This window comes from Pan troglodytes, chromosome 5, assembly GCF_028858775.2.
Source record: "Pan troglodytes isolate AG18354 chromosome 5, NHGRI_mPanTro3-v2.0_pri, whole genome shotgun sequence".
Taxonomy (NCBI): domain Eukaryota; kingdom Metazoa; phylum Chordata; class Mammalia; order Primates; family Hominidae; genus Pan; species Pan troglodytes.
The window spans coordinates 41,674,632-41,697,125 of record NC_072403.2 but is presented as its reverse complement, the minus strand read 5'-3'; the positions used below and the strand labels follow the sequence as shown (position 1 = coordinate 41,697,125).

The following is a 22,494-nucleotide window of genomic DNA, read 5'->3' as shown; positions in this document are numbered from 1 at the left end:
GATCAGTTCCAGACCAGCCTGGCCAACATGGTGAAACCCCATATCTACTAAAAATACAAAAATTAGCCAGGCGTGGTGGCGGGCACCTGTAATCCCAGCTACTCAGGAGGCTGAGGCAGGAGAATTGCTTGAACCCGGGAGGCGGAGGTTGCAGTGAGCTGATATCATGCCACTGCACTCCAGCCTGGGCGACAGGATAAGACTCCGTCTCAAAAATAAATAAATAAACAAACAAATAAATAAATTAGCCAGGCATGGTGGCACATGCCTGTAATCCCAGCTATTCAGGAGGCTGAGACAGGAGAATCGCTTGAACTTGGGAGGCAGAGGTTGCAGTGAGCTGAGATGGCGCCTTTGCACTCCAGCCTCGGCAAGAAAGCGAGACTCTGTCTCAAAAATAAATAACAATACAACAACAAATACAAATTAAAAGCCACACAGTACAAGTATTCACATAGCATTTACATTGTATTAGGTATTATAAGTAATCTAGAGATGATTTAAAGTATACAGGAGGATGTGCGTAGGTTATATGCAAATACTACGCTATTTTTAGCTGAGGACTTGGGCATCCATGTATTTTGGCATCTGCAGGGGATCCTGGAACCAATCCCCCTATAGATGACTATATGCCAAATCCAAAGTTTTTGAAAAAAAAAAGTCATCTATTCCTATAAAAAATTACTTGAACATAAGTAACACATTTCTGAAGCTGGTAGCCAGTTCTGGTTGAGTCAGTGTGGGCACCATAAGGAAATGTGATATTTGGCTCCCGGGAGGAAAAAAGTCTCCAGAGATTTTAGATCCTATCACCCACTCTTCATAAAACTTCCTGGTGGATGTTAAAGGATTCAAGTTCTGATGGCCCCTCCATTCCTTACCCTCCTCTGAGCAGCAATAAGAAAACAAAATATGAGAAGGGAGAAGCAAAAGACCCCTTACACCTCACCCTAAAAATGACCCAGCACATGTCCAGCCACCTCTTCAGTAGCCCTCTTAGAGCTGGTTGGGCATTTGTGTGTGTGTGAGAGTGTGTGTGTGTGTGTGTATGTGTGTGTGTGTATGTATGTGTGTGTGTATGTATGTGTGTGTGTGTTTGTATGTGTGTGTGTTTGTGTGTGTGTTTGTATGTATGTGTGTGTGAGTGTGTGTGTGTGTATGTGTGTGTGTGTATGTGTGTGTGTGTGTGTATGCTATCAGACACAGACCTGGGAGGGAAGGCCCCTAGAGATGGACCCATTTAGCCCTCTCGCTTTACAGAGGAGAGGCCTCAAGAAGGTGAAGCGATTTGCTGCTGTGCGGAACTAAGAAGAGGACTTGGATCCCATCCCCAGCAACTGAGCACTCCCTGCACCGCTCAGCCTCTGAATATCTTTGAAGTGGGTCACTGCAGTTCTGCTTCCCCAGAAAGAGTACAGTAGGAGGTCTTGTCTCAGGAGACTGTCCAGTTTTAGTGTTATAATAAAAGGCTTCAGGCTTCAGGCCTATAGTAGCCAGGAACAAGGAAACTTGGAAGAACAAGTTCTTATCTCTGAAGAATTTGATTCCCTAGTTTTCCTGTGTCTGGGAAATAGATGACCTGTGGTATAAGAAAAACAAAAGAACAAAAGATTGCGAGAGTTTAAAATCTGACATTTTAAAAACCAATATAGGCTGGGTGCGGTGGTTCACGCCTGTAATCCCAGCACTTTGGGAGGCCAAGCCGGGTGGATCACTTGAGGTCAGGAGTTCGAGGCCAGCCTGGCCAACATGGTGAAACCCTGTCTCTACTAAAAATACCAAAATTGGGCTCACACCTGTAATCCCAACACTTTGGGAGGCCAAGGCGGGCGGATCACGAGATCAGGAGATCAACACCATCCTGTCCCTCCTAAAAATACAAAAAATTAGCCAGGCGTGGTGGCACGTGCCTGTAGTCCTAGCTACTTGGGAGGCTGAGGCAGGAGGATCACTTGAACCTGGGAGGCAGAGGTTGCAGTGAGCCGAGATCAGACCATTGCACTCCAGCCTGGACGACAGAGCGAGATGCTATCTCAAAAAAAATTACAAAAAACAAAACAAAACAAAAAAACTATGTATCAAAAATAAATAATAAACACTTCCCTATGTATGCTCAAATTTTGACTTCAGTTCTACCTAGACATGCAAATTTCCTCATTCATGTGTAAGATAGTACTGATTGTCATTCAAGTAAAAACTTAGGTCTTTTAAAATGTAGTGTGAGGAAAAAAAAGGCAAACAGAGAGGTGTGGTTGCCCTTTGATTCAGTAATGCCACTTGGGATATTATCAACAGAAGCAAAAAGTTTTATTATCTATGATAGCAACCCTAAATGTCTAATAACCAAGGTCTGGTTTAAAAAATGGTACACCAGGCAGGCGCAGTGGCTCGTGCCTGTAATCTCAACACTTTGGGAGGCTAAGGCAGGAGGATGACTTGAACCCAGGAGTTCGAGAACATCCTGGACAACATGACAAAACATCGTTTCTTCAACAAACAAACAAAAAAACCAAAATTATTATAGCTGGGCAGGAGGTATGTGCCTGTAGTCCCAGCTATTCAGGAAGCTAAGGTGGAAGGATGACTTGAGCATCAGGAAGTTGAGGCTTCAATGAGCTGTGATTGTGCCACTGCACTCCAGGCTAGGCAACAGAGCAAGACCTTGTCTCAAAAAAAAAAAAAAAAAAAAAAAAAAAAAAAAAAAATTGTGGTACACCAGTGCTGTGGAGTTTCTGGCTTTGAAAAACCTAAATTAAAAATATTGCAAAAACATAAAAAAGGGAGCCGAGCACGTGGCTCATGCCTGTAATCCCAGCACTTTTGGAGGCTGAGGCGGGAGGATCACCTGAGGTCGGGAGTTCGAGACCAGCATGACCAACATGGAGAAACCCCGTCTCTACTAAAAATACAAAATTAACCGGGTGTGGTGGCGCATGCCTATAATCCCAGCTACTTGGGAGGCTGTGGCAGGAGAATGGCTTGAACCCAGGAGGCGGAGGTTGCCATGAGCCAAGATCATGTCATTGCACTCCAGCCTGGGCAACAAGACTGAAACTCCGTGTCAAGAACACACACACACATACACACACACACACACACACACACACACAAAGGTTATGCTCTAATGCTTTTTTATGCAAAGTGTGATTCCTGTTTGAGCAGCCTGTCACCCAAAAACTCATTAGAAATGCAGGGTCTACGGCCCCAGACCCACCCAACCAACTGAATCAGAATCTGCATTTTTTTTTGAGACTCAGTCTTGCTCTGTCGCCCAGGCTGGAGTCCAGTGATGGGATCTCAGTTCACGGCAACCGCCGCCTCCTGGGTTCAAGCGATTCTCCTGCCTCAGCCTCCTGAGTAGCTGGGATTACAGGTGCACGCCACCACACCCAGCTAATTTTTGTATTTTTGGTAGAGATGGGGTTTCCTGATGTTGGCCAGGCTGGTCTCTAACTCCTGACCTCAGGTGATCTGCCTGCCTCAGTCTCCCAAAGTGCTGGGATTACAGGCATGAGCCACTGCACCCAGCAGAATCTGCATTTTAACAAGATCCCCAGATGACGGTATGCACGCTGAAGTTTGAGAATCATGCTCTAATAAGTGCAGGAGGTGGAGGTGACAATTTTATGTATGATTATTTTTAAAGTATATGTGGTCAAGGATTGGAAGGCACTTTGCAAAAATAAAAACAGCTTAAATGGAGCTAAACCCTCCTTCCCACAGAAAGCGCCTGGTCAGCTGCAGGTCCTCCAGGCAGCTGTTAGGGAGGCAACACTGTTGTGAGGGTTTCTTTTTCTTTTTTATTTTTTTAAATTTTATTTTATTCTATTTTATTTATTTATTTATTTATTTATTTAGAGATGGAGTCTCGCTTTGTCGCCCAAGCTGGAGTGCAGTGGCACGATCTCAGCTCACTGCAAGCTCCGCCTCCTGGGTTCACACCATTCTCCTGCCTCAGCCTCCCAAGTAGCTGGGACTACAGGTGCCCACCACCACACCTGGCTAATTTTTTGTATTTTTAGTAGAGACAGGGTTTCACCATGTTAGCCAGGATGGTCTCGATCTCCTGACCTCGTGATCCGCCCACCTCAGCCTCCCAAAGTGCTGGGATTACAGGCATGAGTCACCGCGCCCGGTCCTCTTTTTCTTTTTTAAATGCATTCCTGAATGTTCTTGTTAAATCACATTTAACAAATGTTTGGAAACTTAAAAGATAAATGAATATGTTGCGCTTCTTTTTAAACCAGACATTAAAACTGGTTAACTTACTGTTTTTCTTTTTGCCTCGGCTATCAGGAATCAGAGCTAAATTTAATACTCAAGACAGTAATACTATTAGCATAGCTTTTTTGAATATTTGTTTTTCTGTCTATGACTTTTATTTTCTATTTTATTAGGTTTTCTAGTATGTTTCTTACAAATCACTTAAAAATTATTTCTGAAAATAAGGGTCCAAATTACAATAATGACTTCTAAAAACAGTCTGTTCTTGTGTGCCAGGCTCCATAAAACATGAATTTGTGTTTGAAATTATTTCTTCTTTCCCTGATCTTTTTCCACCTTTCAAGACACAAGTAAGGCCAGGCGCGTTGGCTCACACCTGTAATCCCAGCACTTTGGGAGGCAGGGGCAGGCAGATCACCTGAGGTCAGGAGATGGAGACCATCCTGGCTAACACGGTGAAACCCCGCTTCTACTAAAAATACAAAAAATTAGCCAGGCATGGTGGCACGCACCTGTAATCCCAGCTACTCGGGAGGCTGAGGCAGGAGAATGGCTTGAACCCAGGAGGTGGAGGTTGCAGTGAGCCGAGATCACACCATTGCACTCCAGCTTGGGCAACAAGAGCGAAATTCCATCTCAAAAAAAAAAAGACACAGGTAAAACTAAAGGCTTCCTGTTTGCTCCCCAGTGAAGGTCTCAGAGGCCAAATGGCTCCTGCCCCAGTGGGGTGTTGGTCCTCTCTCCCCAAGCAGCATCACAGCCTTACAGCCCAGCCCCTGGTGTCCTGATGCCTGAGGATTCAGTAAGGAAGCAGAGAGCCCCAGCCTTTCTAAGGGCACGCAGACCACCCTCCCATAGAATTACTCACCGACCCTTCAGCTGCTTCACACCTCCTCTGTAATGAAGGAGAGAACAGTATACGTTACTACCAAGTCTCGTTTTTAGGATAATTTCCTGCACACTACTCCATCTCCAAACTACATCAGATTCCTCTTACTCTCAAGAAAGCTTGCACTTTTTTGTTCATATCATTTATCAGCTTGTAGCTGTATCGCATGATTGTCTCCCTTACCAGACCATAAGCTCCAACTTAGATTTCCCTTAACCACTGTACTTCCAGTGCCTAAAGGCATTGTTCGGCAGCTGAAGCACATTAGCTGTTATTGGTTGGGCAGATGGGTGATATAAAAAATGAATATGGCCCAATGCAGTGGCTCACACCCATAATCCCAGCACTTTGGGAGGCTGAGGAAGGTGGATCACTTGAGGCCAGGAGTTCGAGACCAGTCTGGCCAACAAGGTGAAACCCCCGTCTCTACTAAAAATACAAAAAATTAGCCAGGTGTGGTGGCACGTGCCTGTAATCCCAAATGTTTGGGAGGCTGAGACAGGAGAATCGCTTGAAAATGAGAGGCGGAGGTTGCAGTGACCCCAGATCACGCCACTGCACTCCAGCCCGGGTGATGACGGGGCAAGACTTTGTCTCAAAGAAAAAAAAATAGTGAATATGCTGGAAAGACAGAAAGGAGAAAGAACTATCAGATCTGCTACTGTGGCATCAAAAAAAAAAAAAGGGGGAGAACTAATTTATTAATCACTTGCAATGTGCAGGCATTGTTAGTGCTTTATATATGCTATGAGATCCTCAGCACATCCTTTTTTTTTAAAATTAATATAATTCACTAACAAGCTGGGTGCAGTGGCTCACGCCTATAATCCCAACACTTTGGGAGGCCGAGGTGCACACCAGGATTCTGAGACCAGCCTGGTCAACATGGTGGAACCCCGTCTCTACAAAAAAATTTTTTTTAAAAAGCCAAGTGTGGTGGTATGGGCCTGTAGTCCTAGCTATTTGGGAGGCTAATATGGGAGGATCACTTGAGCCCAGGAGGTGAAGGTTGCAGTGAGCTGAGATCATGCCACTGCACTCCAGCCTGGGTGACAGAGCCAGAATCTGTCTCAAAAAAAAAAAAAAAAAAAAAAAAAAAAAATATATATATATATATATATATGGCTTTTAGTATATTCACTAGATTGTGCAACTATCATCACTAATTCTAAAACATTTTCATCACCCCAAAAAGAAACCCTGTGCCCATTAGCAGTCACTCTTGTTTCCCCTCCTTCCTAGCCACCTCCTAATCTGCTTTCTGTCTCTATGGATTTGTCTATTTTGAATATTTTATAGAAATTGAATCACAGATATACAAATGGAAACCAGTCTTTTGTGTCTGGTTCCTTTCATTTAACATGTTTTCAAGGTTCATCCACATGGTAGCAATTCTTACTACTTCATTCCTTTTTATGGCTGGATAATATTTCATTGCATGGATATACACATTTTGTTTATCTGTTCATCAGGAGATGGAATATACTAAAAACCACTGAATTGTATTCCATTTTTTGGCTATAATGCTGCCATGAACATTTGTGTATAAGTTTTTGTGTGAACATTTGTTTTTAATTTTCTTGTGTGTACACCCAATAGTGGAATTACTGGGTCATATAGTAACTCTATGATTAACCATTTGAGGAACTGCCAGGCTGCTTTCTGCAGCAGTTGCAAAAGATTTGCATTAGTAGTGAATGAGGGTTCCAATTTCTCCACTTGCTCACCAACACTTATTATTCACCTTTTTTATTATAATCATCTTAGTGGGTGTGAAATTGTATCTCAATGTGGATTTGATTGGCATTTTTACAATGACTAATGATGTTGAGCATCTTTTGGTGTGCTAATTGGCCATTTGTATATCTTCTTTGGAGAAATCTCTATTCAAATCCCTTGCCCATTTTAAGCATTGGGTAGTCTGTCTTTTCATTGTTGAGTTATAGGAGTTCTTAATATATTCTGGATTCTAGATCTTATCCAATTATAATTTGCAAATATTTTCTTCCATTCTGTGGGCTGTCCTTTTACTTTCTTGATGGTGTCTTTTGAAACAAAAAAAATTTAAATTTTAATGAAAGCTGATTTATCTATTTTTTTCTTTTAAGATTTTTTTTTTTTTTAGATTGAGTCTTGCTCTGTTGCCCAGGCTAGAGTGCAGGGGCACAGTCTCGGCTCACTGCAAGCTCTGCCTCCCAGGTTCACACCATTCTCATGCCTCAGCCTCCTGAGTAGCTGGAACTACAGGTGCCTGCCACCACGCCCAGCTAATTTTTTGTGTTTTTAGTAGAGACAGGGTTTCACCATGTTAGCCAGGATGGTCTCGATCTGTCCTCATGATCCACCCACCTCGGCCTCCCAAAGTGCTGGGATTACAGGCATAAGCCACCGCATCTGGCCTCTTTTAAGATTTTTATAGTTTTATATTTGTGTTTAGGTCTTTGAGTTAATTTTTGTATATGGTGTGAGGTAGGGGTTCAATTTCATTCTTTCACATACAGAGATCTGATTGTTCTAGCACTATTTGTTGGAAAGACTATTCTTTCCCCTATTAAATAGTCTTGGCATCCTTGCTGAAAATAAATTGGCCATAAATGTTTGGGTTTATTTCCTTTTTTTTTTTTTTTTTTTTAGATGGAGTCTTGCTCTGTTGCCCAGGCTGGAGTGCAGTGGTACAATCTCAGCTCACTGCAAGCTCTGCCCCCCGGGTTTATGCCATTCTCCTGCCTCAGCCTCCCAAGTAGCTGGGATTACAGGGGCACACCACCAAGCCTAGCTAATTTTTGTATTTTTAGTAGAGATGGGGTTGTGCCATGCTGGCCAGGCTGGTCTCAAACTCCTAACCTCAAGTGATCTGCCTGCCTTGGCCTCCCAGAGCGCTGGGGTTACAGGCATAAGCCTCTGCACCCAGCCCTACTAGTTCATTTTTTCTTCCCTTTATAGAATCCTCAAGGGATCCGGGACCTAGGCCTTTCCCTGACCCAGGAACTATAGGAATCTGCCCTACTGTGATGAGAAGAAATCTTCTCTCTCCTTGGCCCAGCTCTTTCTAGTAATTTGTTTTCTTTTTCTTTTTTTTTCTTTTTTTTTTTTTTTGAGACGGAGTCTCGCTCTGTCGTCCAGGCTGGAGTGCAGTGGTGCGATCTCAGCTCACTTCAACCTCTGCCTCCTGGGTCCAAGAGATTCTCCTGTCTCAGCCTCCCAAGTAGCTGGGACTACAGCTGTGAGCCACTGCACCCAGCTATTTTTTGTATTTTTAGTAGAGATGGGGTTTCACCATGTTGGCCAGGATGGTCTTGATCTCTTGACCTCGTGATCCACCCACCTCGGCCTCCCAAAGTGCTGGGATTATAGGCATGAGCCACCGTGCCCGGCCTATTTTCATCTTTAACCACATAACAGGTGGTTATCCTTCTCTCACCCCCAAAGAAGGATGAAATGTTTCCTATCACTTCCTTATGGAGCAGTGGGCCCCGGGCTTGGCCAGAGAGGACCTGAGTTCTGGGCTTCTTTGCCACTGCCTTTCTGGGAACTTCTGAGTGACTCTCCCTTTTGGGCTTCAAGTTCCTCATGTGGGAAGAGTCCTTGGTTATAGTGCACAGAGGAGTTTGGCTGCTGCTTCTAATCCAAGGGCTAATGTGAAGACAGCTATGGGGAAAAGAGACTGGAGAGGTTTCTGAGGTGTAACAGGTCCCCAGTGATGGCCACCTGCTGAGATCAGGCATTTGGGGATTCACAGGGGTGCAAGACAGGCCTTGCCCTTGACTTGGGGAAGAAATTTATGCTCTGAAAAAGTTAGCCCAAGACAGGCAGGGGAAGAGCCCAATGAGAAACAGAAGCGAAAGGCACCCTAGGAAGAAGGGAGTAATGGGAAGCAATCAGGGAGGGCTTCCTGGAGGATGTGCTTGGGCCTCAAGGATCAGCTACAGCTGACTTTTATGACTGACAGGTAGGATTTGGATGGGAGGGAATTGAAACAGGACGAACATTACGAGAATCCCAAGGCTGCTGTTCCTCCAGGGATCTCGGGCTCCCACCAGCTGCACTGCAGGAGCTGTCACTTCTGCACCCTTATTGGCCTGTTCTCAAGGTCGCACTCCCTCCCCAGCAACTCATCTGCTGTTGTTCCCCATCTCCACCAACAAACTTCCAGGAATATTACTTCGAGACCCCGCCTCAGTGCCTCCTTCTAGGGGAGACCACACTTAGCCCCCAAGGCTGGATTGCAGCTCTCTCCCCTATAGCCTCTGAGAGTGTAGAGGGGTGAGGGGGACATTCCTTTATCACAGATCGCCTTATCACCTGCTAGCTTGCAACCCTCCACTGGCCTTTGATTTCAGGGAGGACAAGGGGTGTGTCTGATTAGTCTTGGTGTCCCCATCCCTTGGCCAGGGACCAAGCCTTAGAGGACTGGCTAAGATGAACCCCCACCCACATCCCAGGGTCTCCAGGCAGGGGACACCATTGTGGAGTTGGGTGATTACCGGTTCCATCTGCCTTGTAGTCGTCAGGGAGGAGCTTGTCCTGCCGGTAGCCCAACACGAAGGCCAGGAAGGAGAGGATGAGGGCGTCACCAATGCTGAGGATGGCCAGCATGAAGGCCCAGCGGATGGTGCAGTGGCCCAGCGTGTACTTGCCCGTCTGCTCCCCACACATGCGCCGCACCTCACTTGAGTCCCAACCATCAGGGTAGACCAGGCAGCCAATCATTAGGCCTGTGGCTGAGGGGGAAGGAGGGGTGCAGATGGCATCAGGCCGAGTGTGCCTAGCCCGCTACCTCCCACACCTTGCACTGCTGTTATGTTGTCACCTCCCTTCTCCTTCTGTTAACAGCCTCAGGGGGCATGAGAGGCAGCCTCTACCATCCTTCTTGCAGAACACAGGTGAGAAAACTGAGGCTCTGAGAGTTAAAGCAACTGGCCCCCGAGACCCAGTAGTTGGGGCAGAGGCAGAGCTGAGCTCCTCAGCCCAGGCAGGCTCTGCCACCACACCAGGTGGTCCTCCCAGGCCTTCAGCCATTCTCCTCACCTTGGACTCAACCAGGCACCACCTACCCTGGCTTCAAAGCCCTCCGGTATCTAGTCCCAGCCCAAAGAACTCATCACTGCTGAGATGTACATTTCTTCGTACTTACAACATCTGTGAAATAAGCTCTATAAGAAAGTGTCTAGCCTGGGGGTGGTGGCTCACACCTGTAATCCCAGCACTTTCCGAGGTCGAGGCGGGCAGATCACCTGAGGTCGGGAGTTTGAGACCAGCCTGACCAACATGGAGAAACCCTGTTCTCTACTAAAAATACAAAATTAGCAGGGAGTGGTGGTACATGCCTGTGATCCCAGCTACTGGGGAGGCTGAGGCAGGAGAGTAGCTTGAACCCTGCAGGCAGAGGTTGCGGTGAGCTGAGATCACACCATTGCACTCCAGCCTGGGCAACAAGAGCGAAACTCCGTCTCAAAAAAAAAAAAAAAAAAAAGGAAAAGGAAAAAGAAAGTGTCAGGCCACGGCCAGATTATCAGTATATTTTGTTTTTATAGTACATAGAATAACAGTGTGTCCTACAACTCAGGTATCTTAGATTTAATGAATACAGGAAGGCTTTCCAGACTGTCCCTGGCTGCTTCCTTCAAAAGCCTTCCATTCAAGCAAACAGGTTTCCTCCTCACTCTTACCCAGTACAGCATAGTCCAGTTGCTACACGTCCCTAAAGTTAAGAATCCCCTGGAGGCTGGGTGCGGTGGCTCACGCCTGTAATCCCAGGACTTTGGGAGGTCGAGGTGGACGGATTACAAAGTCAGGAGATCGAGACCATCCTGGCTAACACGGTGAAACCCCGTCTCTACTAAAAATACAAAAATTAGCCGGGCATGATGGTGGGCGCCTGTAGTCCCAGCTACTCGGGAGGCTGAGGCAGGAGAATGGTGTGAACCTGGGAGGCGGAGCTACAGTGAGCCGAGATGGCGCCCCTGCACTTCAGCCTGGGTGACAAAGCAAGACTCCATCTCAAAAAAAAAAAAAAAAAAAAAAAAAAAATGCTAGTTCCTAGGTCATGGTTGGGTTCAATAATCCCTGTTTTCAAAAGCACTCTTCCAGGTGATTTTCTCAGTAGGAAAAGCTGGGAAACACTAGACTAGGCTGCCTGGATTTCAAACCCAGTTCTCTGCTACCTAGCTATGTGACTCAGAGCAAGCGACTTAAGCTTTCTTTTTTTTTTTTTTTGAGACAGAGTCTTGCTCTGTCGCCCAGGCTGGAGTGCAGTGGCACGATCTCGGCTCACTGCAACACCCGCCTCCCGGATTCAAGTGATTCTCCTGCCTCACCCTCCTGAGTAGCTGGGATTACAGGCATGTACCACCACACCCGGCTAATTTTTGTATTTTTCGTAGAGACAGGGTTTTGCCACGTTGGCCAGGCTGGTCTTGAACTCCTGGGTTCAAGTGATCCGCCGGCCTTGGCCTCCCAAAGTGCTGGGATTACAGGCGTGAGCCACCGTGCCCAGCCATACTTAAGCTTTGTTTGCCTCAGTTTCCTCATCTACAAAATGGACATAATAATAACTCCAACCTTCCTGTTGTGGTTACAGCAAGGTTCAAATGAGTTAATACTGGAAAAGAGTGTAGAACAGTGCCTGGCACAGACTTGGCACTCCATAAGAGTTGACTGTGAGAGTTATTATCACACCCTGTGCCTTACTTGACTTATTATTTACAGCTAAAAAATCTGTTGCCCCCACTTTCCCCCCACTTCTTCCATCCCTTTCCATCAAACCACCCCCTCACTTTAGCTTTGCTGGGGTGAAGCAGAGACAGGTGACATAATCCAGGATGCAACTGGGGCAGCCAGCCCCAGGCACAGCTGCCCCACGGGCAGGGGGTGCTCCCCTTATCTGTGCTGCTTTCCCACAGGTCTGGAGGCTCTCTAGTCCCAAGGTTGTACCCTACTCAGGAGACCCTCAAAGAAGCACCTCTTCAGGCCTAAAGTTACCTTCCCTGCTCCCAGCTTGTTCTACAAAGAAGGTCAGGAGGTCAAACAAATGCACAGTAAATGGAAAAATCAGGGTCCCACCTCCCCACCTAAATATATCACGCTTCCTTTGATCTTTTTTAGGAGAAGCTTATTTAGATAGTTCTTTATAGATCACAAAATACTTCATGTACCATCTTGACTGTGACCACCTTTCTGTGAAGTGGGCTGGCTATTAATATCCTCATTTTACAGATTAGAAAACTGAGGGCTCAAAGAAACCAAGTGACTTACCAGCCATCCAGTCATCCAGCTATGACAGGGCCAAGGCCTGAGTTCTCCATTCCTGACTTTCCTGACTTCAAAGTTTATTCCCTCCACCCCCAGAACATGACATCTCTCCCAGGGGCTGAATGTAATTAGCGGTGACATTTCAGACTTCCTACGTGTTCAGTGAAAACTAAGTGTTCAGGAAGATACCCACGGTGGAGGAGAGGGAGCCATCCACAGCTCCGTGGTGAAACCTACGTAGCCAGCCCTTCCCCGACTTGATGTGAGTCCAGCCCTCCAGTGCCTGGCAGGGCCCCTGGCTTCATGGGCAGAGGTGAAGGTGGGAAGGAGCTGCCCTTCCAGGCTTTGCATTCTCTCCATCACTTCCTCCCGTGGCCCCTCCCCTCCTGCACCATCTTCCTGTGGGGGCTCCGGAAAAAAGCCCAGGGCCTCTGACCTAGAAACAGGGTGTTGGTGCCACAGTCCCCTGCGAGCACTCTACCCATCCACCCACGGTTCTGGGGACAGTGGGTGTCAGCCCCAGTTGTGGCATCTCAAGGCTCTAAGTAGAAGCCAGCACAGTGTTCTCAGGCCAGGTTACTTACCCTCTCTGACTTCCGTCCTGTTGTCTGTAAAGTATCTGACTCATAGCAGCACTGTGAGGATTAAGTGTGATCATTTACAGAAAACGCTTACTATGATGTCTTGTACATGGTAAGTGGCCAATTAATGTTAGTCACTGCTATTATTATTGACATTGGAGTCAGACAGAAGCCACCTCAGTGACATGAATGCCATTAGAGCTGCTCACGAATATTCCAGGTGCAAGGCAAGGTTGTACTTCCTTGCTCCGCTCTCTTGAGGTTAAGTGAGGCCATCTGCCTTCCTCTGGCCAATGACATGTGAGCAGAGATGTGTGTATTTCCGGGCCACAGCACTTAGCTGCAGTGGGAGACCTCCCAGAGTTCCCTTCCCTCTGATGCGAGGACAGCTGATGGTGACTGATGCCACTAGCGAGGGTCCCAGGAGACAGCAGTGAGAGCGGAGCCCCCACCTATCCCCGGTTGGCACGGACCATAAGCAAGAAATACATAAACCTTTGTTCTAAGCCACCAAGATTTGGGAGTGGTTTGTTACTATGGCATCACTTCTCATGCTCACTGATATAGTTGTTTTTTGTGTTTTTCTTTTCTTTCTTTTTTTTTTTTTTTTTGAGACGGAGTCTCGCTCTGTCGCCCAGGCTGGAGTGCAGTGGCGCGATCTTGGCTCACTGCAAGCTCTGCCTCCTGGGTTCACGCCATTCTCCTGCCTCAGCCTCCCAAGTAGCTGGGACTACAGGCGCCCGCCACCAAGCCCAGCTAATTTTTTATTTTTGTATTTTTTTGTATTTTTGGGGGGGATTATCCCCTGCCCACAGGGCAGCTGTGCCTGGGGCTTCCCCAGTTGCATCCTGGATTATGTCACCTGTCTAATTTTTTTGTATTTTTTTGTAACACGGCGTGTCACTGTGTTAGCCAGGATGGTCTCGATCTCCTGACATCATGATCCACCCACCTCGGCCTCCCAAAATGCTGGGATTACAGGCTTGAGCCACCATGCCCAGCCTGTTTTTTGTGTTTTTCACAGGTACTGAGCACTTACCATGTGCAAGGTGTTTTACATGCATTCTATTATCCCATCTTCACAGAACCCCCCTGAAGTGGGTACTGCTGCTATGTTCTACAGATGGGGTACAGTGGAATGTTTGTTCCTCCCAGATTTCCTGTGTTGAAATCCTAACCTCCAGTGTGATGGTGTTAGGAGGTGGGGCCTTTGGGAGGTGATTAGGTCATGAGGGTAGGGCCCTCCACGAATGGGATTGGAACCCTTATAAAAGGGACCCCAGAGGGGAGGAGGGGCAGCTAAAGGTTGGTTAATGGATACAAAAGTATAGCTAGACAGGAGGAATAAGCTCTAGTGTTCTTTAGCACTGTAGAGTGAGTATAACCAACAGCAATCTATCGTATATTTTCAAATAGCTGGAACAGCAAATTTGAAATCGTCCCAACTCAAAGAAATGTTTTAAGTGTTTGAGGTGATGGATATGCTAATTACCTTCATTTTCTCAGTAGGAAAAGCTAGGAAACATTAGACCAGGCTGCCTGGATTTCAAGCCCAGCTTGTATACATGTATCGAAATATCACACTGTAGCCCATAAATATGTACAATTATTATGTCAATTAAAAACAATAATAAGGCCGGGTGCGGTGGCTCACGCCTGTAATCCCAGCACTTTGGGAGGCTGAGGCAGGCAGATCGCCTGAGCTCAGGAGTTCCAGACCAGCCTGAGCAACATGGTGAAACCCCATCTCTACAAAAAATACAAAAATTGGCTGGGCGTGGTGGCATGCACCTGTAGTCCCAGCTACTCGGGAGGCTGAGGAGGGAGGATCACTTGAGCCTGGGAGGTCAAGGCTGCAATGAGGTGTGTTCATGCCATTGCACTCCAGCCTGGATAAAAATAATAATTTTTGAGACCTTGACTCAATAATAATAATCATCAATGCAAATAAATACATAAAAGGGACCTCAGAGAGCCCTGTCATCCTCTTTTCACCATGTGAGGACATCAAGAAGTCAGCAGTCTAGAGCCTAGAAGAGGCCTTCACCAGAGATCTCGTGCTAATGCCATGCCAGCACCCAGATCTCAGACCTCCAGGCTCCAGAACTGTGAGAAATGAATTTCTGTTGTTTTAAGCCCCCTAGTCTATGGTAATTTGTTATGGCAGCCCTGACTAAATAGAACTAAGTAAAACTGACTAAGACATGAGGTTACCAAGACTCAGAGAAGACAAGCAGTTTGGTCTACCTGTGTTTCTAGGAGCTGGGACAACTCCCAGCCTACACCTGGCACCCAGAAGCCCAATTAATCTTGTTAGGCTGCAGCCCCATATCGCCCAAGCATCAGTCCTCCCTGCCCCTGCCCCCTCCCTGTTCCCAGGCTTCTTGGCAAGGGTACTAATGAATAGATGTATCTCCCAGCTGCTGGATATGGGACCCGCCCACTCTGCATCTCTCCCTTTGGCTCATTTCCCCTTCCGCAGCACAGCAGAATGGAACATGACACCAGTCTTGCCTTCCCTAACATAAATGTTGCATGAGATGGCACCTGGCCACCTCTGCTATCAGTGTCTCCAGCTTTTCGACCCAGATAGTGTCTGACTCAGATGGCCTGTCAACCCCTCCCCCTCCTGGCACTGCCTGCTCACACATGGCACCTGTTGGGGGATGTTTCAGGGAAGGGGGGTTTGCAGACAGCCCTGAGAATGAGACAGATGGTTGTGTCTCCAGCATCCCATAACCCTGAAAGGGAAGAAGAGCTGGCAAGCATATTAGGGTCTATTTCACTCCTCTTTGGCATAAAACTGCTAAATCTTCATTTTCCCTTTGTTCATATATATATATATGTATAAAATGAATATGTAGTAAAGAATATATATATATATACTCAATATTTTTATTAACCCAGCTAATTTTTGTATTTTTTGTAGAGACACAGTTTCGCCATGTTGCTCAGGCTGGTCTCGAACTCCTGAGCTCAAGCAATCTGCCCACCTCGCCCTCCCAAAGTGCTGGGATTACAGGCCTGAGCCACTGCAGCTGGCCTTATTATTATTTTTATTTATATATATTATTTATTATGATTATTTTTAATTTATATATATATATATATAAAATAGAGATAGGGTCTCACTATGTTGTCCAGGCTGGTCTTGAAGTCTTGAACTTCTGGCCTCAAGCAATCCCCTCTCCTTGGCCTCCCAAAGTGCTAGGACTACAGGCATGAGCCGCTGTGCCTGCCCCCACCATCATTCTTGACATGGCCACCACCTACCTTGCTCCCCACTGCCCACCCCTGCCCCGGCCTCTCTCTTATCATACAGAGAGACTACAGAGAACAGGGAGGTGGCAAGGGGGATTTGCTGGGAACTCTGAAGCCATGTGAGTAGCCTGGGTGCAAGATTTGGAATCAAAGGTGCATGCCTTCCTACTTGTATGCTCAAAGACAAGTTACCCACTAGGGGCCTTCTTTGTAAAATAGAGAAATACCCACCTCAATGGGTTGTGCTGGGGCTCCTCCAGATAATATATGTAAAGATATTTCATAGATCATTATACTTATGTAAATATGTGACTCAGTAAAAACATCTTAGGAATACATCTAGTTCCTTGGTCCTCAGTTGCCCGCTTAATTCTTCCAGGTCCTCAGGTGCCTGCTGAGCTGCTACAGCCTTGGCCAAGTCTGGTCCTTTCTCTCAGCAGCAGATTCCTCATCTATAGTTGGGGGGTGGATATAGCTCTCTGGGGTCCCCTCCAACTCTGCAGTCTTGAATCTGCATGTTTGGTGGTCTGGGATTCAGATGCCTGTTTCAGTCTCCCTCTTAAAGATGACAGCACTTCTCATTCTGACCAATGAGATGGTTTCACTCTAGTTTCCAGTCCCCGGCACTACTCCTGGACATCTCACCCACATGGACAGTTTGTGGCCCCTGAGGTGTGCAGGGACCAAGGTACCAGAGGCTGCAGCACAAGGTCTTAACCCTCTTCCTGGGCTACAGAGAAGAGCAAGACCACTTGGCACAAGGACCAAGAAGCCTTCCTGAGCTAGAAGCAGGAAAAAGGACCAGGGAGGTTTTGCCTCAAGGCACAAGTAGCTGCCTACCCCACAGTTTTATTTGTTTTATTTTATTTATTATTATTATTATTTTTAGAGACAGGGTCTTTCCATCTTGCCCAGTCTAGTCTCAAACTCCTGAGCTCAAGTGATGCTCTCTCCCAAAGTGTTGGGATTACAGGTGTGAGCTGCTGTGCCCAGCCCCCACATTGTTTTAAAGGACCCTAGGCCAGGTGCTGTGGATCACACCTGAAATCCCAACACTTTGGGTGACTGAGGCAGGCAAATCACTTGAGCCCAGCAGTTCAAGACCTGCCTAGGCAACATGACAAAACCCCGTCTCTACAAAAAATACAAAAAAATTTAGCTAGACATGGTGGTGCGCACCTGGAGTCCCAGCTACTTGGGAGGCTGATGTGAGAGGATCACGTAAGTCCAAGGAGGTTGAGGCTGCAGTCAGCTGAGATCATGCCACTGCACTCCAGCCTGAGCCAAAGAGTGAGACTCTGTCTCAAAAAACAAACAAACAACAACAACAACAAAAGGACCCTAAATAGCTTCCTCTACCTCACAAAATATCACTCCATTTGCTGCCTTAAGTATAAAATCCCATGATCAAGGAAAAAAGACTTTCACTCCACAATGAAAGAGGGGAATTTAGATGAAAGTTTCTATAGGCAAGGTCATACCCTGCATAATAGTAACACTCCAAAATCAGCAAGAGACCTTAGAATCTGAGAGCAGTTTGGAGTGGGAGAGAGAGAATGAGGACAGAGTTCTGGGCACTCTTAAAAAGAACAAAAGCCCAGAGGTGGGAGATGAAGGCATCTAGAATGTGCTTGACTGGTGTCACTACTTTGTGCTAGGGTTGAGTCCTATTCCCACATGGCCAACTATGGAAGCTTCCTTCTTTCTCTCTCTCACAGCTGCAAAAACTGATGTGATGGCCTGGGAATCAGGACTGGCAACTGTGTGCTCCTGGGCAAGTCACTTCCCCTTACAGATGAGGTTCTGGGCTCAGAACCTCATCTGTAGGATGAGAGGGTTGGACAGCTTGGTCTCTAAGGTCTTTTCTGCCTCTGCCATTTTAAGATTCTCAACTCCTCAGAATCTTCTGCAGAGCACTGAGTAGGACTGGGCTATAGGAGAACAGCTAAATTTAAGGCCCAGAGCCCTGGCAGAGGGTGGGATGGTGCAGCTGCAGCTGTGGCCCCGGGGTGGGCCCCTGCCTGCCCTCCCACCATCCCTGCTTACCCGCAGCCAGCTGCATCCATGCACAGATCTTATAGACTGTGGCCGTGTTGCAGATGAAGAACAGGCTGAAGCAGATGATGGAGCCAATGATGAGGAACATGCCCAAGGCCACAAAGAACATGGCAGTCTTGAAGGCTCTAGAGGGGATGGAGGAGAAGTCTAGGGGGCCGCCCTTGCAGATGAGCTCGGAGGACAGCACGTTACCCACGCAGTAGGAGAAAAGGCCGAAGTAGCCTGCCTGCGGTGTGTTGACGCTGTCGCCGATCCAGTAGGGCTGGATGAAGAGGGCCATGACCAGTACGGAGAAGCAGATGGTGAGGGTACCCCACATCACGCCCACGGCTCGCGAGTTCCGCACATAGTTGGTATGGTAGATCTTGGCTGCCTCCTGGGCCGGCAGCAATTTCACCATGGTGAGGGCAGCAGGCCCTGGGCTGGGGTCCCGTGGGCTGCAAGTCCGTGGCTTTGTGGATGGAGGCCTAGAAGCAGGTCACTCCCCAGCGGGGTTTGGGGAGGAGGCTGAGGTCAGGGCACCAGGTGAGGTCCCTTCAAGGCAAGGGGAAGAGGCTTAATATGACAAGGACAACCTTGATTTGGTCAACGAAAGCTTGCCAGGTGCCTGTGTCCGCTCTAGCCGAGGCTGTCTCCAGTCTCCTGCCTCCTCCCAAGCCCACCAGGGCCTTCTGGCGCCGCCCTGCCCGTCTTCCTTCCCGGCTCACGGCTCCCGAGAGCCCCGCCCCCTCCTCCGTCCGCGGAGGGCGCCGTTTCAGCACCGCGGCCAGCGCCCCGGGGTTCCGGGCGAGGGGCGGGGCCTGCAGCAGAGGCGGGGAAGGGGCAGAGCTCCCACTACAGGCCCCCGCCGCGGGGAATCGGAACACCGTTCACCTTCCTGAACCGGGATGACAAGAATTGGGAAGGTGGGGATGTGACTGACACATTCCTACTGCTCAGTTCCAGCCGCAAAAACGCTTTCCCCCCGCAAAAGCGCTGTCCACATCCCATCCCACCCCGCCCCTGCCTGGCTCCCTAGTCACCTTCCCAGAACCTCCAACTCCACCACTCCGGAGGTCAGCAAAGCCTTTCCTGGTTGCCTTCTGGTCACTGGTTTTTCGTCCTTAGCATTCAGTCAACGATTTCTAAAAGCATACTATGTGTTAAGATTATGTTGGAGAACATCTAAGCAAAACCACAGATAAAAAAGACAGGGCCCCCGTCCTCAAAGACAGTGAAATATTTACATATATAATATACGTATATATGTAGTCTATATAAATATATATATAAAACGCCTGTATATGCAGACTGATTGTGTGATAACAGAAGCAACTACAAAGTATAGCAGACAACATTCTTTATGAGCCTTCTCAGACCTGAACATATGTGTTTTGTCAAATACAATGCCTTTCTCCCCTTGTTTCTATTTGTTTGTTACATATTTCCCCATTTAAATATATATATGTTTTAATATATTATATATATATATACATATTTCTCCTGATTTTATAGGTAAATACATGGCTAGTGTAAAGAACTAGGAAAATTCCACTGGGCGCTGGGGCTCACGCCTGTAATCCCAGCACTTTGGAAGGCCAAGGCAGGCGGATCATGAGGTCAGGAGATCGAGACCATCCTGGCTAACACAGTGAAACCCCGTCTCTACTAAAAATACAAAAAAATTAGCCGGGCGTGGCAGCATGAGCCTGTTGTCCCAGCTGCTGGGGAGGCTGAGGCAGAAGAATGGTGTGAACTCGGGAGGCGGAGCTTGCAGTGAGCCGAGATCGCGCCACTGCACTCCAGCCTGGGTGACAGAGCAAGACTCCGTCTCAAAAAAAAAAAAAAAAAAATCATAACACCAACGTCCGGAGCTAAGGAAAGACAAGACAATCTTAAAAACATGGACTTTGGGGTTCAACAGGCCTGGATTTGAATGAGCTACTTACTAAGTAACCATCCATGGACTTAACCTTCCTTCCTGAGCCTCAGTTTCGCCATCTATTAAATGCAGGAAATGCACTTACGCCGGGCGTAGTGGCGGGTGCCTGTATTCCCAGCTACTCAGGAGGCTGAGACAGGAGAATTGCTTGAACCCCGGGAAGCAGAGGTGGCAGTGAGCTGAGATCGCACCATTGCACTCCAGCCTGGGCAACAAGAGCAAAACTCCATTTCAAAAAATAATAATAATAATTTTTTTTTTAAAGTGCTCAAAGGTACATTAGTGGTCTCTAATCCCAGCACTTTGGGAGGCCGGGCAGTCCGATCACTTGAGCTCAGGAATTCTAGACTTAGCCTGGGCAACATAGCAAGACTCCCGTCTCTACAAAAAATACACAACTTAGCCAGGCATAGCCAGGCATGGTGGTGCTTGCCTGTAGTCGCAGCTACTTGGGAGATTGAGGTGGGAGAATCACTGGAGCCCAGGAGGTCGAGGCTGCAGTGAACCATGATCACACCACTGCACTCCAGTCTGGGCTTTAACAAAAAAAGAGAAAGTACTCAAAAATGTTGGTGATTATTATTATTACCATTGTCAATCCCTGCAGTTTCCCCCTTCTGAACATACTCCTTTACACAATTGGATGATGTATGTACAATTTTATTTTATTTTATTTTATTTTTATTTTACTTTTCTTGAGACAGAGTTTTGCTCTTGTTGCCCAAGCTGGAGTGCAATGGCACTATCTTGGCTCACGGCAACCTCCGCCTCCCTGGTTCAAGCGATCCTCCTGTCTCAGCCTCCCAAGTAGCTGGGATTACAGGCATGCACTGCCATGCCCAGCTAGTTTTTTGTTTTGTTTTGTTTTTTGTTCTTTGAGACAGAGTTTCGCTCTTGTTGCCCAGGCTGGAGTGCAGTGGCACGATCTTGGCTCATGGCAACCTCCACCTTCCTGGTTCAACTGATTCTCCTGCCTCAGCCTCCTGAGTAGCTGGGATTACAGGCATGGCCGCCACACCCAGCTAATTTTGTATTTTTAGTAGAGACAGGGTTTCTCCATGTTGGTCAGGCTGGTCTCGAACTCCCAACCTCAGGTGATCCACCTGCCTCGGCCTCCCAAAGTGCTGGATTGCAGGCATGAGCCACCGCGCCCGGCCGTATGTACATTTTTTTCACTTAGCATTATAATGTTAATATTTTCTCCTATTTTTTTCCCTTTGGTATGTTTTGTCAGTTTCACCTTTTTTTTTTTTTTTTTTTTTTTTTTAGACAGAGTTTTGCTCTGTCACCCAGGCTGGAGTACAGTGGCTCAGTCTCAGTTCACTACAACCTCCACCTCCCAGGTTCAAGCGATTCTCCTGTCTCAACTTCCCAAGTAGCTGAGAGTACAGGCATGAGCCACCATACCCAGCTAATTTTTGTATTTTTAGTAGAGGCGGGGTTTCACCATGTTGGCCAGGCTGGTCTCGAACTCCTGACCTAAAGTGATCCACCTGCCTCGGCCTCCCAAAGTGCTGGGATTACAGGCTTGAGCCACTGAGCCTGGCCCTTCACTTTTTCACTTTATTTATTTTTTTTGAGACGAAGTCTCACTCTGTTGCTCAAGCTGGAGTGCAGTGGCGCAATCTCGGCTCACTGCAACCTCCACCCACCTCCTGGATTCAAGTGATTCTCCTGCCTCAGCCTCCCAAGTAGCTGGGACTACAGCCGTGAGCCACTACACTCAGCTAATTTTTGTATTTTTATACAGACAGGGTTTCACTATGTTGGCCAGGCTGGTCTCGAACTCCTGACCTAGTGATCCGCCCGCCTTGGCCTCCCAAAGTGCTGGGATTACAGCTGCGCCCGGCCAGTAAGGTTGTTTTGTTTAATTTTGTTTTGTTTTGTTTTGTTTTTTTGAGACGAAGTTTCGCTCTTGATGCCCAGGCTTGAGTGCAATGGCACAGTCTTGGATCACTACAACCGCCGCCTCCCAGGTTCAAGCGATTCTCCTGCCTCAGCCTCCCAAGTAACTGGGATTACAGGCATGTGCCACCATGCCTGGCTAATTTTGTATTTTTAGTAGAGACGGGGTTTCATTATGTTAGTCAGGCTGGTCTCAAACTCCTGACCTCAAGTTATCTGCCCGCCTCGGCCTCCCAAAGTGTTGGGATTACAGGCGTGAGCCACCGCACCTGGCTCAGGTTGTTTTTAATAGTAAAAAAGTGGCTGGGTGCAGTGGCTCACACCTGTAATCCCAACATTAATAATAATTTTGAAGCTAGCTTATTTATTAAAGATTTTACTTACATTACATAAACTTGAAACAG

General features: G+C 47.2%; 1 protein-coding gene across 1 annotated transcript; it reads right to left on the bottom strand.

Moving 5' to 3' along the window:
- Positions 1-449: 449 nt before the first annotated feature.
- On the bottom strand, positions 450-18,980 carry LHFPL5 (LHFPL tetraspan subfamily member 5). The gene is made up of 4 exons (XM_016955339.4): positions 18,253-18,980; positions 9,598-9,834; positions 5,093-5,119; positions 450-1,579 (listed from the first exon to the last, which is right to left on the bottom strand). Exons 1-3 carry the CDS (start codon positions 18,662-18,664, stop codon positions 5,109-5,111), a joined length of 660 nt encoding a protein of 219 aa, XP_016810828.1. The 5' UTR covers positions 18,665-18,980; the 3' UTR covers positions 450-1,579; positions 5,093-5,108.
- Positions 18,981-22,494: the final 3,514 nt, after the last annotated feature.

What these genes read in the sequence shown, in the direction of transcription:
- LHFPL5 (XM_016955339.4), bottom strand. Translation starts at nt 18,664, where the DNA reads ATGGTGAAATTGCTGCCGGCCCAGGAGGCAGCCAAGATCTACCATACC. An exon ending in ATGGATGCAGCTGGCTGCGG is followed by an intron (nt 9,835 to 18,252) that starts GTAAGCAGGGAT and finishes CTTCCCCCTCAG; the next exon opens with CCACAGGCCTAATGATTGGC.